Raw genomic sequence first — 14,835 nt, forward strand, 5'->3', positions numbered from 1 at the left:
AATGTATTTTTTGAAAAATGTAAATGCCTTTTATGAATTGTGAACTAAATATGGTAGTCATTACTGTTCACTGTTGGGTATTCTGGATCATCTGTTTTTTTATTACTTAGGAAGCTAAGGATATGCTAGTTAGAAAGGGTACATTACATTTTGTGTTTGTGTATTAACTTTCTAATGACCTATTTGCTATATTTACCATAGCATAACGCTGTGATAAGACAGGATACCTTAGAAGACAAGGCCCCTTCTTCCTTTTTTTTTTTTTTTTCTGGCCCAGTTATTTCTAATGAAGACCCCTATAGCTTACCTACTAAGTTTGTAGATGTTACTTTTAAAAAACAAAAAGTTCTTGCCATAGGTAGGGCAGGTTGGAATCTCTGAGGAATTGGGATTTCTTTCTTCAGATGAGACATCTATAGTAAGTTTTAACCGAGCACATGTCTTGTAATTCCAAAAGAGATTTGAGATAGTGTTAAACCATGACAGTATAACAACATTAAGAAGAAGTCAACACTAGTAGAAATTGCTTAGTTAATCCTGAGGAATCTGAAAAAGAAGATTAATTGTATTTCTGTAGGGTAGAGAAAGCCAGTTTATGCTGTCTTCCTGGTGAGTGAGATACCTGAAACAAGTATTTTTGACCGTAACTCTTTTCTACTACTCATTAGTTCTTTTCTTTCATTTTGCATTCCTGTTTCTCCTTGCATGCATTATTTTTCTGTTTCTATTTTACCATGTTTTGCTCTCCATCTCCTGTGATATTCACATGTACTTCTTAGAGTTGAGCCAGTTAAGTAATTTTCCAGTTTTTCATTAATGAAGAAATAATCATTCTATGTAAAACTGAAACTACCCTTTAAGCCTCAGAAAATTTTGAACTATTTTTAGGGCAATTTTCTAAAGTTTATTAGACATTTATTTCTGACAAAATGTACTAAGTATAGTGCTAAAAGCCCTGTCAGGCAACAGAAACTTTGTTTAGAAAAATTTAGTATTATGCACCTATTCATGCAAAATTAAGCAGCCTTTGTATCAACTTCTTTGGAATTTAAAGCCTTAGGCAGAGGATATTAGATGGAAAAATAATGCAAACTGCATTAATAAAATGAATATTAATATTCAAAGACATTTATTCCTATAAATGACTTGGTTTATATAGTATACCAATGAAGGTTAGTTTTGTACACTGGCTAGAAAAACAGAATGGTTTACTAGAGAAACAGACATTGGGTCAGAAAATATTTGAATTCCTGCTTTGTGGGTATGACATATGGCAATTGCCATGTATGCCTATACCCAATCAGGAAAACCTGAGTGCCACTAAGTATCTGTATATTTTCAAATTCAACCAGCATTTATTGACAGGTTGTCCTGTGTCAGCATTTTATACGTGTTTCCTCAAATTTTTGGTACTATAACATCCTTTCCTCTCATCAGCTCTGGCTTGCTTTAGCATCACTGTGTGTTCTTGATCAGGACCATGTAGATCGCCTCTCCTCAGGGAGATGGATGGGAAAGGATGGACAACAAAAACAAATGGTAAGATCAGAATTATTTTATAAGAATTTTGTCTTGTTTTTTTTTTTTTATATTCAACTTGGGGTAGGGGGACCCAGTAAGTCAAAATACACAATTAGTGACACTCTTGAAAAACTGTGTATAAATTGGCCAGTTACATCTCAAGAGTCTATTTTACTTAAAGTCCTCTTTTTGTAATATTTTAGAAATTTTAGGGGATTTTATTTAATTATATAAAAGAGTATTCTCCTTCTCTGAGTCACATTTGCATCGTATCAGTATTTGTAGGCAGCTTCTGATTTTAGGTCTAGATTTTGTGCTAAAATATAATTGTTTTTTGGTAGGAAGGCAATAAAAAAGTAAGAGAGGGTTGGAGCTGTGGCTCAGAGGTTGAAGCGCTTGTCTAACATGTGTGAGGCCCTGGGTTCAATTCTCAGCATCCCATATAAATAAATGAAGGTCCATCAACAACTAAAAAACAAGAAGAAGAAGAAGTAGTAGTAGTAAGAGATGCAAATGTAACATACTACTTATTTACAAATATACTTAGAGTAGGTTTGATGAACATTTTTAGGTTTACTAGAAGGGAAGATGTTTAGGCCCTTTTGGCATTTTCTTATTAGTGTTCAAGTCTTAGAAATAAATTGTTCACCCATTTAGCGTACAGAATGGATTTATAATACGAAAATACTTATTAAGTCACAAAGCATGTTCATTTTATTAATCATTGAAGTTGCATACACATTAATCATTGAATTTGGGGTTTGAGGAAATTTTCCTGCTCAGTACATTAATCATGTAATAATTTTTAAAGATTTTAGGTTAAATACACTTGCCATAATTCTGTTTAACATTCAAACTCTGAAAATCTTAATAGAGTTTAGAATATCAGTCTGTTATTGTTATAAAGAAAATACAATTGCTTTCAATATGTATGAATGTCTGACTTGTTTATCTAATGTAACATGAAAATGTCTTATTTTAGCCTATGTGCGATAACCATGATGATGGTGAAACTGCAGCTATCATTTTATGCAATGTCTGTGGAAATTTATGTACTGACTGTGACAGATTTCTTCATCTTCATCGACGAACCAAAACTCATCAAAGACAGGTGAAGATTTCTATCTTTGTACCCTGATCAATATCAGAGCATGAAGTACATTCAATGAATTTTGAAATAAATGTGGGAAAAAGTAGACTTTGAAATCAATGACCTTGGTTGAGTTCCCAGTTATCCACTGTAAATTAAGCAAGTTCTTCAACCTTTCCAATACTCAGCTTATCCATGTATAAAAATGAGATTGTTGTGAAGGTTAAAGAAATTGGATATATCTGGAACTTCTTACAGTGCCTCATAAATAAAAGCTGTTTTTATTGAATAATTAAATTTTATTCTTCTTTTTTCAGAGTGATAAATATATTTTTCCTTTTCTTTAATGAAACTACAGGTCTTCAAAGAAGAAGAAGAAGCTATAAAGGTTGACCTTCATGAAGGTTGTGGTAGAACCAAATTGTTCTGGTTGATGGCACTAGCAGATTCTAAAACAATGAAGGCAATGGTGGAATTCCGAGAACACACAGGTAAAAGAGGATTGAAAGTTAAATTGTGCCTAAAAAAAAAAAAAAAAAAAAGAACCATGCATACTAATTATGATTCAGCTAGAAATTAGTTTATCTTATGTGAATAATTTTGAATGATATTCTTAAGCTTAATTATGGTTTTGGCTACTGTCTATATTGATATGTTTATCAGACAGAGAGTATTCTGTGTCAGAAAGAACATTAGGATTAATAGTCAGTAAACCTGGTTTGCCACTAACTAGGTGATTAATGGGCAAGTCATTTAATTACTCTGTGGCACCTATTGTCTTTTGTAAAACGAGATAGTTATGCTTTTACATTCCTGTTAAGTGAGCATTGCACATTAGTTGGGGCTCCAAAGATAGGACACATTGCTGTTGATATTCCCTTCTAATTCTGTTGGTTGTAACCCCATATTAAAATCTCTGTACTGTGTGGGCACTTAGAGCTCTTTTAACTGACTTTAAGGTATTTTTAGAGGATTCTAATAGATCAAGTGCTTCTCAAAAGTTTTCTGAATGGTACTAGTGCATTGATAATAAAATAATAACAAGGATGAATAGATAGTACTATAAACAAAAAATAATAATTTATGTAGGCTTAGTATGCCTTTATCTCTAAAATATTAGTATTCATTTACTTTTCTTTAAAGTAAATCTTGTACATTCCTACTTAATGTTACCTTGAATCATACAAGTTCTCAATTTTCATCACAGCTGTAGTTTGCCCATTTTTTCCTGCTGACACAAACCTCCAATGTTGGAGTTTGATATAAACCTAAACAAATGAACCCTAAATATAAGTGACTTTTAATGTGAACAAAAACAAAGCCTTTTTTTCCTCATAGCTGATATTTTTTCTCCTATAATCTGTCAGTACTATATATTATATTACTAAGTATTCTAATATCGAGCCATCCTTGTGTTTATAATACAAACTTTAAAAAATATCCTTCTGTAATTATTGCTAAATTCAATGTATTGCTATTATATTGGAATTTGTATACTTGTGTTTGAAAATGGGGCTGGTTTGTAATTTTCAGGGCTTTCTCCCCTTTATCCTTTTATTCTGTCTTTACTTTGAGGATTTTTTTTCTCTTTAAATATTACAAGCATATTTTAATTCATTTTCAAATTGCAGATTCCCATAAAGGATAGGGATTTTTCTCTTTTATTTTTTCTCTTTATTCTGTGTATTTTAGTTTGTTTATTATTGCATTCACTGATATTGTATATCTGTAAGTGAAAGGCTTGCACACATTTCATACTGCTAGCTTGACTGGATATCTAGTCTGTTTCTTTACTTAAAAAACAAACAAAAACAAAAATTCCAAACCAGTCAAGAATTTACTTGCCTTCAGTATATTTTATTTTTTTTTATCCTTTTCTTAATCCTTGTGGCAGGCAGGAGATTATCTGCTTTATAATTAGGGCTGCTTACAACCCTTGGCTAATTTCTTAGTGATAGCAACTAGTATAAATCTGTTTGCTTTTTTCAAATTAGTTATATTACAATATGTAGAAACCATGTCCTTAGGAAGAGTTTTCTTTTTCTGCTTCAACCTAGGCAAACCCACCACAAGTAGCTCAGAAGCATGTCGCTTCTGTGGGTCCAGGAGTGGAACAGAGTTATCCGCTGTTGGCAGCGTTTGTTCTGATGCAGACTGCCAGGTGCGTACATAGTGAGAGAGTCAGACTTTCCCAGGAAGAAGGACCACTTATTCCCATATGACACCTTTACTTTATTTAAATAAGAGTTATAACTCAGTCAAAGTTCAGGGTTTTTGGACAAGCATTAAATGCTTTATCAAAGCTGGAGATTGTATCAAATAGGTCTCTTAAGCCCAAACCAAATTCTTATGTGTGTTTCTCAACTACCACAACCATATCTACTTAATGTTTAATTTTAAGCTAGAAGCTGTTAAAATATCTGTGGACTTCAGTTTCATAGACTTTATTCATTTCTTTTCCTAAAATGAATTACTAGTATTGAGAGTTCTTGAGTCTTTAACATGTATAATATACATATTCCATGCTGTCCAAATATTTTCAGTTCCTCAATTTATATGAGAGAAATTTGGATAATGTTCATAGAGTAAGAGATACATGTTTTGTTTGTTGTTTGTTTTTTAAACCTCTATTTTGATGAGCTGTAAGGTGATTGGGAGATTTATAAGTCAAGAATGTTTTACTTCATGCCTATGCATGATGGACAGATTAAAATTGTAGTTCACTTTTTATCAGCATTTCCATTATGTGGAATGAAATTTTTTAAAATCACATGGAAAGTAAAGCAGACTCTGTTAAAAACCCTCATTCTAATAATTTTATTATTCAAGTAAAATAAAACTAACTGTTGTTACTTTGCTCTATTAGGTATTTCCTGTAGGAAAGTAATTTTGGAAAATTAGTATCATAGGTAGAATTACCAGGATATGTGCACTTTTTGATCATTGTTTACCATTACAATTCATCTTTAATAGGAATATGCTAAGATAGCCTGTAGTAAGACACATCCTTGTGGCCATCCATGTGGAGGTGTTAAAAATGAAGAACATTGTTTGCCCTGTCTGCACGGCTGTGACAAGAACGCCACAACCCTGAAGCAGGATGCTGATGACATGTGCATGATATGTTTCACTGAAGCACTCTCGGCAGCACCAGCCATTCAGGTTGCCTCAGCTTTTAAATGTATCTAGACAATGACATGGGGAAATATAAATATAATTTTCAAATAAAAAGATCATTGAAATCTTTTATCACTGGGCAAAAAGTCCATATATTGAGCAAATTCTGCCCTTCGTGTTCTTCCTATTTTGTGCACTCAGCTTTAATTTATGATTTTGTAGACTTATATACTTGATAGCATATATAAAATGTTCAGAAGAGAAAAAGTGATTAGATTATCAAGCAGCTAGTCTTCTGAAATCAAGAATGCCATTTTATAGTGTTATTTGATTGATCTGTATATATTTATACATGCTTCTGTATATGATAGAATTTAATACTATTATGCTAATTTTTTTTAACTTTTGCTAGTTGTTTATAAGTATTTTCAATCTTTGTCACTGATTCCAAGGTAATCAATACTCTCCAAAAATAACCTGAAAGATTACATTTTTTTTTTTTTTGGTCATTGGGGATTTAACCCAGGGTCAATTTCCCATTGAACTATACCCTCAGTCCTTCTTTTTTTATTTTTATTCGTTTTTATTTTAAAACAGTCTTACTAAATTGCTAAGGCTGGCCTCAAACTTGCCATCTTACTGCCTCAGCCCCCCAAGTAGTTGGGATTATAGGGATGATATCTGCAATCTTTATATCAGTAGTTTCTTCTTCTTTCTCTGAGATATAATATTTCTCCCTAACCTAGCATATTTTTATAGGTGCCATTACTATATAAATGGTAGGGGCTAGGGCTGTAGCTCAGTAGCAGAACGTTTGCCTAGCATATATGGGGTGTGGGTTCAATTCTTAACTCCCATAAAAATAAACAGATAAAATAAAGCATGCTGTCCATCTACAACTATAAACTTTTTAAAAAATATATATGTATGTATGTATGTATGTATGTATAAATATATATACACACACACACATATAAATGGTAAACATTAGTAGAAGCTGAAGGGCTTGTTAATAATGTCCCTTGAATAATAAAGAAGTGCTAAAATTTCATTATACTAAGTTTCTTGATTTTTTTTTCTTCTATCTTCTTTAAGTAATATCTTACATTCCAGTTACTCAAATGTATCATTATTGCATTTGCTTACATGCTTTTGTTTCTTTATTTAAGCTGGACTGTAGTCACGTCTTCCACTTACAGTGCTGTCGACGAGTTTTGGAAAACAGATGGCTTGGTCCAAGGATAACATTTGGATTTATATCTTGTCCCATTTGCAAGGTATGGAAAGAATCTGAATTTACCTACTTTCCCTTTCTTTTCATCTTTCAAAATAAATAGGCATCAGTGTTTCTTGGTGCCCTTCCCTGTTTGCTGTTTACCATCAGCCTTCATCAGTTTATATTCCTCATCCAAGTGGTTCCTAAGAATGAGATACGGTCTCTATATGCTATAAAGCATTTCAAAACAGTTATTGTCAATTAAAAGCTTTTTAAGTTAAACATTGCATGAAAAATTCATTTAAACAACATCGTGTGTTAATGATGCATCACTACTTTCAGACCCCCTGAGAATTATATCACATGACAATTCCAAAAACAAAAAGAATCCTCTGGTGCTTGGAGGTATTGACACCTGCCATTAAAGAATAAAATATTGGTTGTTAGTGCCATTACAGCAGATTCTTTTAGAGCTAGTTAAAATGAGGAGAAAATTCTTGGCATTTTGACACATTTCTACAAAAGTAGTAAGAAAAGTAGGAAGTTGTTTTGGCAGGCTAATAATGATTAATAATATGCTTTTGTTAAAATAATCTGACATGCCTTTCTTATTAATTCTTCACTTGTTTTTGTTCTGTTTAGTTCTCCCTGTCTTCATATGTGCACCAGTCTTCTTCATATGTGCAGACTGGTACAAAGCGCTTAACATGAGAAGACAGTCATTACTTAGTTGGACTGAGGAATAATCAAAAAGATTTAGTGTTTTGTTTTTCCTTCTCATATGGTGCCAACCTGGGGGGTGGGAGTCACATTTAAGAACCTAGAAATAAATACAGGGAAGTAGTGTCAATAATACTACCTGCCCATTTCTATCACATGTCATTCTACCCTTATCTTCCAGGAATTAAAATACACACACATTTCCCACAAACAGAGGGAGTGTATCATATTTGTTTCAGCCAGGTAACTTTTATTCCCACAAAACTTAAGGCAACAGGAAATATATTTTAGATTCCGGAAATATGAAATTAAAAAAAATTTTCATGCTGTCATTCCTAATTGCTCCTATTTCCCCCTTTTCTTGTGTTCAAGAAGACTTTACAGAATTATTTTTAAATAACATTTTTTTAAAAATGTGTTTATCAACTATCTCCTGATACATTGCTTGGCACATGGGCCCACACTAAGTATTTGTTCAGTTAATTAGTAAATTATGCTTTTAAAGAATGTTCATATTTTTTATTTCAGAATAAAATTAATCATATAGTATTAAAAGACCTGCTTGATCCAATAAAAGAACTATATGAGGATGTCAGAAGAAAAGCCTTAATGAGATTGGAATATGAAGGTCTGCATAAGAGTGAAGCTATCACAACTCCTGGTGTGAGATTTTACAATGATCCAGCTGGCTATGCCATGAACAGATATGCATATTATGTCTGCTACAAATGCAGAAAGGTAAACTACAAATTATATTAAGAATTTTTAAAGCTAGAAGTTACCTATATTGTTAAGAAGTTGAATCATACAGTGATTTCTTATGTTTTATGTTTGAACTTAAAAATAAGAAAGCCTGATGCAGTGTTTCAAGGTGAACTTATTTACTTAATTTGCTTTAGAGTTTTTTTTTTCTTTTTTTAACCTAAACTTACTTTTTACAAAACATGTTGTAATATTCCCGTACAAAAACTACTTCCCGGGGCTGGGATTGTGGCTCAGTGGTAGAGCACTTGCCTAGTTTGTGTGAGGACCTGGGTTCGATCCTCAGCACCACATAAAAATAAATAAATAAAATTAAAGATATTGTGCCCACCTACAACTAAAAAATAAATATTAAAAAAAAACTACTTCCCGTCAGTAATAACTTCCTGCAATTGATTCATGAATGAACTTCTCTTACTTTTCTCTTAACCGCTCCCTTGTTAAAATTCTTACTTCCTCGGCTGGGGATGTAGCTCTGTGGTGGAGCACTTGCCTAGTATGCATGAGGCCCTAGATTCAATCCCAGTATCACCAAAAAAAAAAAAATAATAATTCTTACTTCCTTGGCTTCCAGGAAGACACTCCCTTTTGATGGCCTCCTTTCTTTGTGGCTAACTTCTTTATCAGGTTCCTTTTCTTTTCTTTTCTTTTCAAGAGAGAGAGAGAGAATTTTTTAATATTTATTTTTTAGTTTTCGGCGGACACAACATCTTTGTATGTGGTGTTGAGGATTGAACCTGGGCCGCATGCATGCCAGGCGAGCACGCTACCACTTGAGCCACATCCCCAGCCCTCGGGTTCCTTTTCATTTATACTTGTTTTCCTAGTGAGAGCTCCTTATGTTTGGTGACCTCCAGTACATCCATGCATTTGCTACCACCTATACCATTATGACCTTCCAAAATGAGATTTAGGTACAAATATCCAACTGCCTGCCAGTCGTTTGAATTTCTTACAGGTACTTGAAAGTTCTCTGTCTGGTATTAGGTTCATCAACCCTGACTTTCCCAGTCTATTTTATTTTGCAGGGGGGGGGGGGGGGAGACAAAGGGGTACTTGGCCACTGAGCCACATTCCCAGCCCTGTTTTGTATCTTATTTAGAGACAAGGTCTTACTGAGTTGCTTAGCACCTTGCTTTTGCTGAGACTGGCTTTGAACTCACTATCCTCCTGCCTCAGCCTCCGGAGCTGCTAGGGTTACAGGTGTGTGCCACTTGTGCCTGACTTCCAGTCTACTTTAATTACAAAGTCCTTTCAATTCTGTCTCCAAATCTCTGTTGAATCTTCTTTTTTTCTTTCTTTCTATTCTTCAACAACTCTAATCATTTTCTTTGGTGCTACTGAGCTCTTATGTGGAGTCCCTAAACTTTCCATCTGATCCCTTCTACTTATACTGATACTAGTAAGTCAATATTTCTAGATCTCAAATCTAACTGGGGCATTCTTCTGCTTATAATCTTGTAGCCCTGTGTGTCTCTTCAGACATGAATGGAATTCTCATCTCCCATTGTATTACCATTTATACTTCATGCTACATTATACTGAAAACTGCAATTGTAGCCATGTTCTCTCTTTCATTGACACCTCCAAGCCATTGCCAGATTGTTTCTCTTCAAGGAATGTTCTTTTCTACCTCCTGCACATTTACTCTTCACCTGCCATGCCCATCCCCAAACACACCTGCTCAAAGGTATGATGAAATCTGTCTTATTCTCGTTCAGGATTCAGCTCAGGTTTCACGTCCTCTGTAATGTGCCCATATCTCCCCACATCATCCCTATCATACAGTTTTGTTATCTTGTATACATCCATGACAGCACTGCACTTGCAATACCATTACTGATTCACTTGTCTCTCTGATCAAACTTTTTCCATGAAAACAAAGACTATATTCTTCCATATCCCTGTCTCCATTACAAGCATTTGTTAAATGTTAACTAAATTAGAAAATGAGTGAATGAGATATGCATAGTCTTGGAGTGTAACAGAATATACAGTTAATGAATGGAAGGCTAAATGGATATATGATAGTCAGAATGGCAGACAAATATACACAACCCATGGAAAGACCAACAGTGTACATTTATGAAACTAAAATATTATTTCTATGTTTTTAATGTGATAAACATCATAAATTAATATTGTGCTACCAAAAGGGTAGTAATCAAATATTTAAGAAGTCAAACAGAATATATAGAAAAGTGAAATAGCTGAAATAAGCATTAGGCCCCAAGGTAATATGAAATACTTCTCAGGCCAGATTTAGCTTGTAGATGGCCATTTATAACCTCTGCATCAATGGAGCCTGTCTTTTGACCTGTTTTTCTAGTACAGAAAATAGATTTATATTGAACCAGCTTGTTTATTCCCAATTTTGACTTAGCTTTTTGACTATGAGACAAGATATTCATGCATGATGTGCATGTCCCAATTTCTTGGCCTCATTTTGTGCCCAGAGCAAATACAAATAAATCATCCATCATGGTAATTTCATTTATTCATGTGTCTATACTAGATAAAACTATGCTTTATAAGTATGAAGAGTATTGTGAATAGAACTACCAAATTTTCCTTTCCTTTTAAAAAATGCATGATAAGAAGATAATTAAAATTGATTGCTTTTTCTTTCCCATTAGGCTTGAAATTATAATTTTGTATCAATATTTATGTTAAGCATATTTCCATTCTATAGTATTTTAACTTTGGAATGGCTAAGCATTTTTTAAGCAATGGAAGGGAATACTTCATTTTTAAAAAAAATATATTTATTTTTTACTTGTAGTTGGACACAGTTTGTTTGTTTATTTGTTTATTTATTTATTTATTTATTTATATTTATGTGGTTCTGAGGATCGAACCCAGGGCCTCGCACGTGCTAGGTGAGCACTCTACCACTGAGCATAACCCGAGCCCAGGAATATGTCATTTAATGTTTCAAAATGAGGAAAATAATCCAAACTTTGCCATGAAAAAGCAGTTTCTACTTACTTCTTCATATGTTGTTCTCAATATTCATTTGGAATTATATATTCTCTTATCATTGTGCTTTGACATGACAATAGTTAAACTATCCATTCATGAAAGCATGAATCCAGAATTGAAATAGCTTTATTTCTTACCCTGATCCTGCCTTTTATAACAAGCAATATGGGCACCTTACCTGGCATTATAAAGGACTGGTCAACAGATAATATTATTTCTAAGACTTTTTTTTATTTGTTCTAATTAGAATTAGAACAAATAACTAATTAAATAATTAATTAACTAATTTAATTAGTTATACATGACAGCAGAATGAACTCATTGTACACAAATAAGACACAACTTCTCATTTCTCTGGATGTACACGATGCAGTCACACCATCCATGTAATCATACATGTACATAGATAATAATGTCCGTTTCATTCCACTATCCTTCTTACTCCCATACCCCCTTCACCTTCCCTCCCCTCACTCCCCTCTGCCTAATCCAAAGTTCCCTCTGCTCTTCCGTAGCCCCACCAACCCCCCATTATGGATCAGCATCCACATATCAGTGAAAACATTTGGTTTTGGGGGACTGACTTATTTCACTTAGCATGATATTCAACTCCATCTATTTACCTGCAAATGTCATCATTTTATTATTCTTTGAGCCTGAGTAATATTCCATTATGTATATATACCACATTTTCTTGTATCCATCTTTTGTTGAAGGGCATCTAGGTTGATTCCATAGTTTAACTATTGTGAATTGAGCTGCTATAAACATTGGTGTGGCTGCGTCACTGTAGTATGCTGATTTTTAAGTCCTTTAGGTATTCTTGGTCAAATGGTTCCAAGTTTGCTAAGGAATCTCCATACTGCTTTCCAGAGTGATTGCACCAATTTGCAGTCCCACCAGCAGTGTATGAGTGTGTCTTCCCCCCCCACATCCTCACCAGTATTTATTGTTGCTTGTTTTCTTGATAATTGCTATTCTGACTGGAGTGAGATGAAATCTTAGAGCTTAGTTTTGATTTGCATTTCTCTAATTGCTAGAGATGTTGAACATTTTTTCATATATTTGTAGATCAATTATATTTATATTTCTTCTTCTGTGAAGTGTCTGTCCAGTTTCTTAGCCCATTTATTGATTGGGGTTTTTTTGTTTTTGTTTTTGTTTTTTAGTTCTTTATATGTCCTGGAGATTAATGCTATATCTGGGGTGCTCATGGTAAAGATTTGCTCCCAATTTCTAAGATTTCTTGATCTGACTTTCACTACACACCTATGACAATGCAATATCACATCTCCCAGGCCGGCATTTTCTTTTTTTCTTCCATGATCTAAATATAGTCTCTCCATAGGCATATTTTGGTGGTGAAGCGCGTTGTGATGCTGAAGCAGGACAAGGGGATGATTATGATCCCAGAGAACTCATCTGTGGTGCCTGTTCTGATGTGTCCAGGGCTCAGGTAGGCAGAACATTTAATTAGAAAGGACGGTTTAGAAAAGTTTAAAAATTCAGTTTTTTAAATAATGTAATCAATAAACCAGGATTTTCCACTAGTGTTTTCTGTTGTTTATGTAGCATTGTGTACTTATCCAAAATGTTTCATTTGTAGCATTTCTTCTGGGTGGTATTTTCATTTTATAATTTGTTTTCCATGAAATGATTTTCATATTTAAACAAGGAATAATTTTATATATTTAATTTTTTTAAACTTGCAAACTTTTATGTTTTCCTGCATAGTACATCTATGACATTGGAAGATTGATGAAGAAATATTAATTTTTCATGACATATAAGTAAAGATTCAAGGAAATTAAGTAGTTTATATATGAAATCTTGTATGTTGTGCTGAAGATGGAATTAGAACCTGGGGCTTTTTCCAGATCTTTTCAGCAAAGCCACGTATTTATTCTTTAATTCATCAATTTTAATCCATTTTCAGAGCTATATATACTATCAAAATATGAGTTAATGAGTTTACTATGACTGTCTTAAGTGTAGTTGAAATAGTCTCACTATACTATTCTGCTATCTTTTCTTTTATTATAGATGTGTCCCAAACATGGCACAGACTTTTTGGAATATAAATGTCGCTACTGCTGTTCAGTGGCTGTCTTCTTCTGCTTTGGAACAACACATTTCTGTAATGCTTGTCATGATGATTTTCAAAGAATGACTAGCATTCCTAAGGAAGAACTACCACACTGTCCTGCAGGTATGCTTTCAGTTTTTTTGTTTTTGTTTTTTTGCTTTCAGTGTTTTAAAATCACAATTGTAATCTACATAATCTAGTTTTGTTTTGTTTTATTTCATTATTTGGTACTGGAGATTGAACCCAGGGGCACTTAACCACTGAGACACATCTTCTCCATCCTTTTTTTTTTTTTAAAGAGAGAGAGAATTTTAATATTTATTTTTTAGTTATCGGTGGACACAACATCTTTGTATGTGGTGCTGAGGATCGAACCCGGGCCACACGCATGCCAGGCGAGCGCGCTACCGCTTGAGCCACATCCCCAGCCCTCCATCCATTTTTTATATTATATTTAGAGACAGGGCTTCACTGAGTTGCTTAGAGCCTCTCTAAGTTACTGAAGCTGGCTTTGAACTTGTGATCCTCCTGCCTCAGCCTCCCAAGCTGCTGGGATTAAGGTGTGTGCCACTGTGCCCAGTTTATAATGTAGTTTTATGTAAAAATTATATGGGCACTCTATTTCAAGTGATGGAAACTCAAACAGAATAAATACCTCAACCTTACAAGAAGAGCACTTCCTGAGTAAAGTAGAAAAGATAAGGTCCTCATCAAAAGTGAGGAGCGAGGAGCTTAATGGAGCACACCTGTAATCCAACAGCTTGGGAGGCTGAGGTAGGAGGTTCAAAGGTTACAAAGCCAGCTTCAGTAACTTAGCAAGGCTGTAAGCAGCTCAGCGAAACCCTGACTCTATTTATAATATAAGCAACTCAGTGAGACCCTGTCTCTAAATAAAATACAAAATAGGGCTGGGGATATGGCTCAGTGGTTGACTGGCTGTGAGTTCAATCCCCAGTACCCCCTGACCCCATAAAAAAAAGATTGCTGATGAGCCTTTAAGAGCTATGTGAAGTTTGATATTCTAAATTCATTATGGAACCACATAAAAGGGTTTTGTGACTTTTTTTTTTAAAGCTGGAACCAGCATTATAAATTGGATAAGTAATTTGACTTAAGAGTGGCTGAGGATTGGGGATGTTTACCCTGGTGAGCATCAGAAAGCCAAGGGAATAAAAAGAAGCCACTAAGAATACAGGAAAATGATTATCTGTACATTCAGGCAGAGGAAAGGAAGACACTGAAACCAAAAGAGTCTGAAAAAGATCTGAAGAGGTAGGGAGGCGGTGATCACTCTGAGGTGGAATACCAGGCTTGCTAGAAGTGAGAGAAGTAGAAGGAGAG

General features: G+C 34.1%; 1 protein-coding gene across 11 annotated transcripts in view; it reads left to right on the forward strand.

Moving 5' to 3' along the window:
• Mycbp2 (MYC binding protein 2) overlaps positions 1 to 14,835 on the forward strand; it is a 272,185-nt gene that overhangs the window by 251,253 nt on the left and 6,097 nt on the right. For all 11 annotated transcript variants that reach the window (XM_071611434.1, XM_071611435.1, XM_071611436.1 and 8 more), the window contains 9 exons: positions 1,438 to 1,539; positions 2,504 to 2,632; positions 2,970 to 3,102; positions 4,669 to 4,772; positions 5,585 to 5,773; positions 6,898 to 7,005; positions 8,193 to 8,402; positions 12,757 to 12,864; positions 13,452 to 13,617. In XM_071611434.1, the coding sequence (XP_071467535.1) occupies positions 1,438 to 1,539; positions 2,504 to 2,632; positions 2,970 to 3,102; positions 4,669 to 4,772; positions 5,585 to 5,773; positions 6,898 to 7,005; positions 8,193 to 8,402; positions 12,757 to 12,864; positions 13,452 to 13,617 (1,249 nt within the window). The remainder of the gene's footprint in view (positions 1 to 1,437; positions 1,540 to 2,503; positions 2,633 to 2,969; positions 3,103 to 4,668; positions 4,773 to 5,584; positions 5,774 to 6,897; positions 7,006 to 8,192; positions 8,403 to 12,756; positions 12,865 to 13,451; positions 13,618 to 14,835) is intronic.

This window comes from Marmota flaviventris, chromosome 4 (assembly GCF_047511675.1).
Source record: "Marmota flaviventris isolate mMarFla1 chromosome 4, mMarFla1.hap1, whole genome shotgun sequence".
In the NCBI taxonomy this organism is placed as follows: Eukaryota; Metazoa; Chordata; class Mammalia; order Rodentia; family Sciuridae; genus Marmota; species Marmota flaviventris.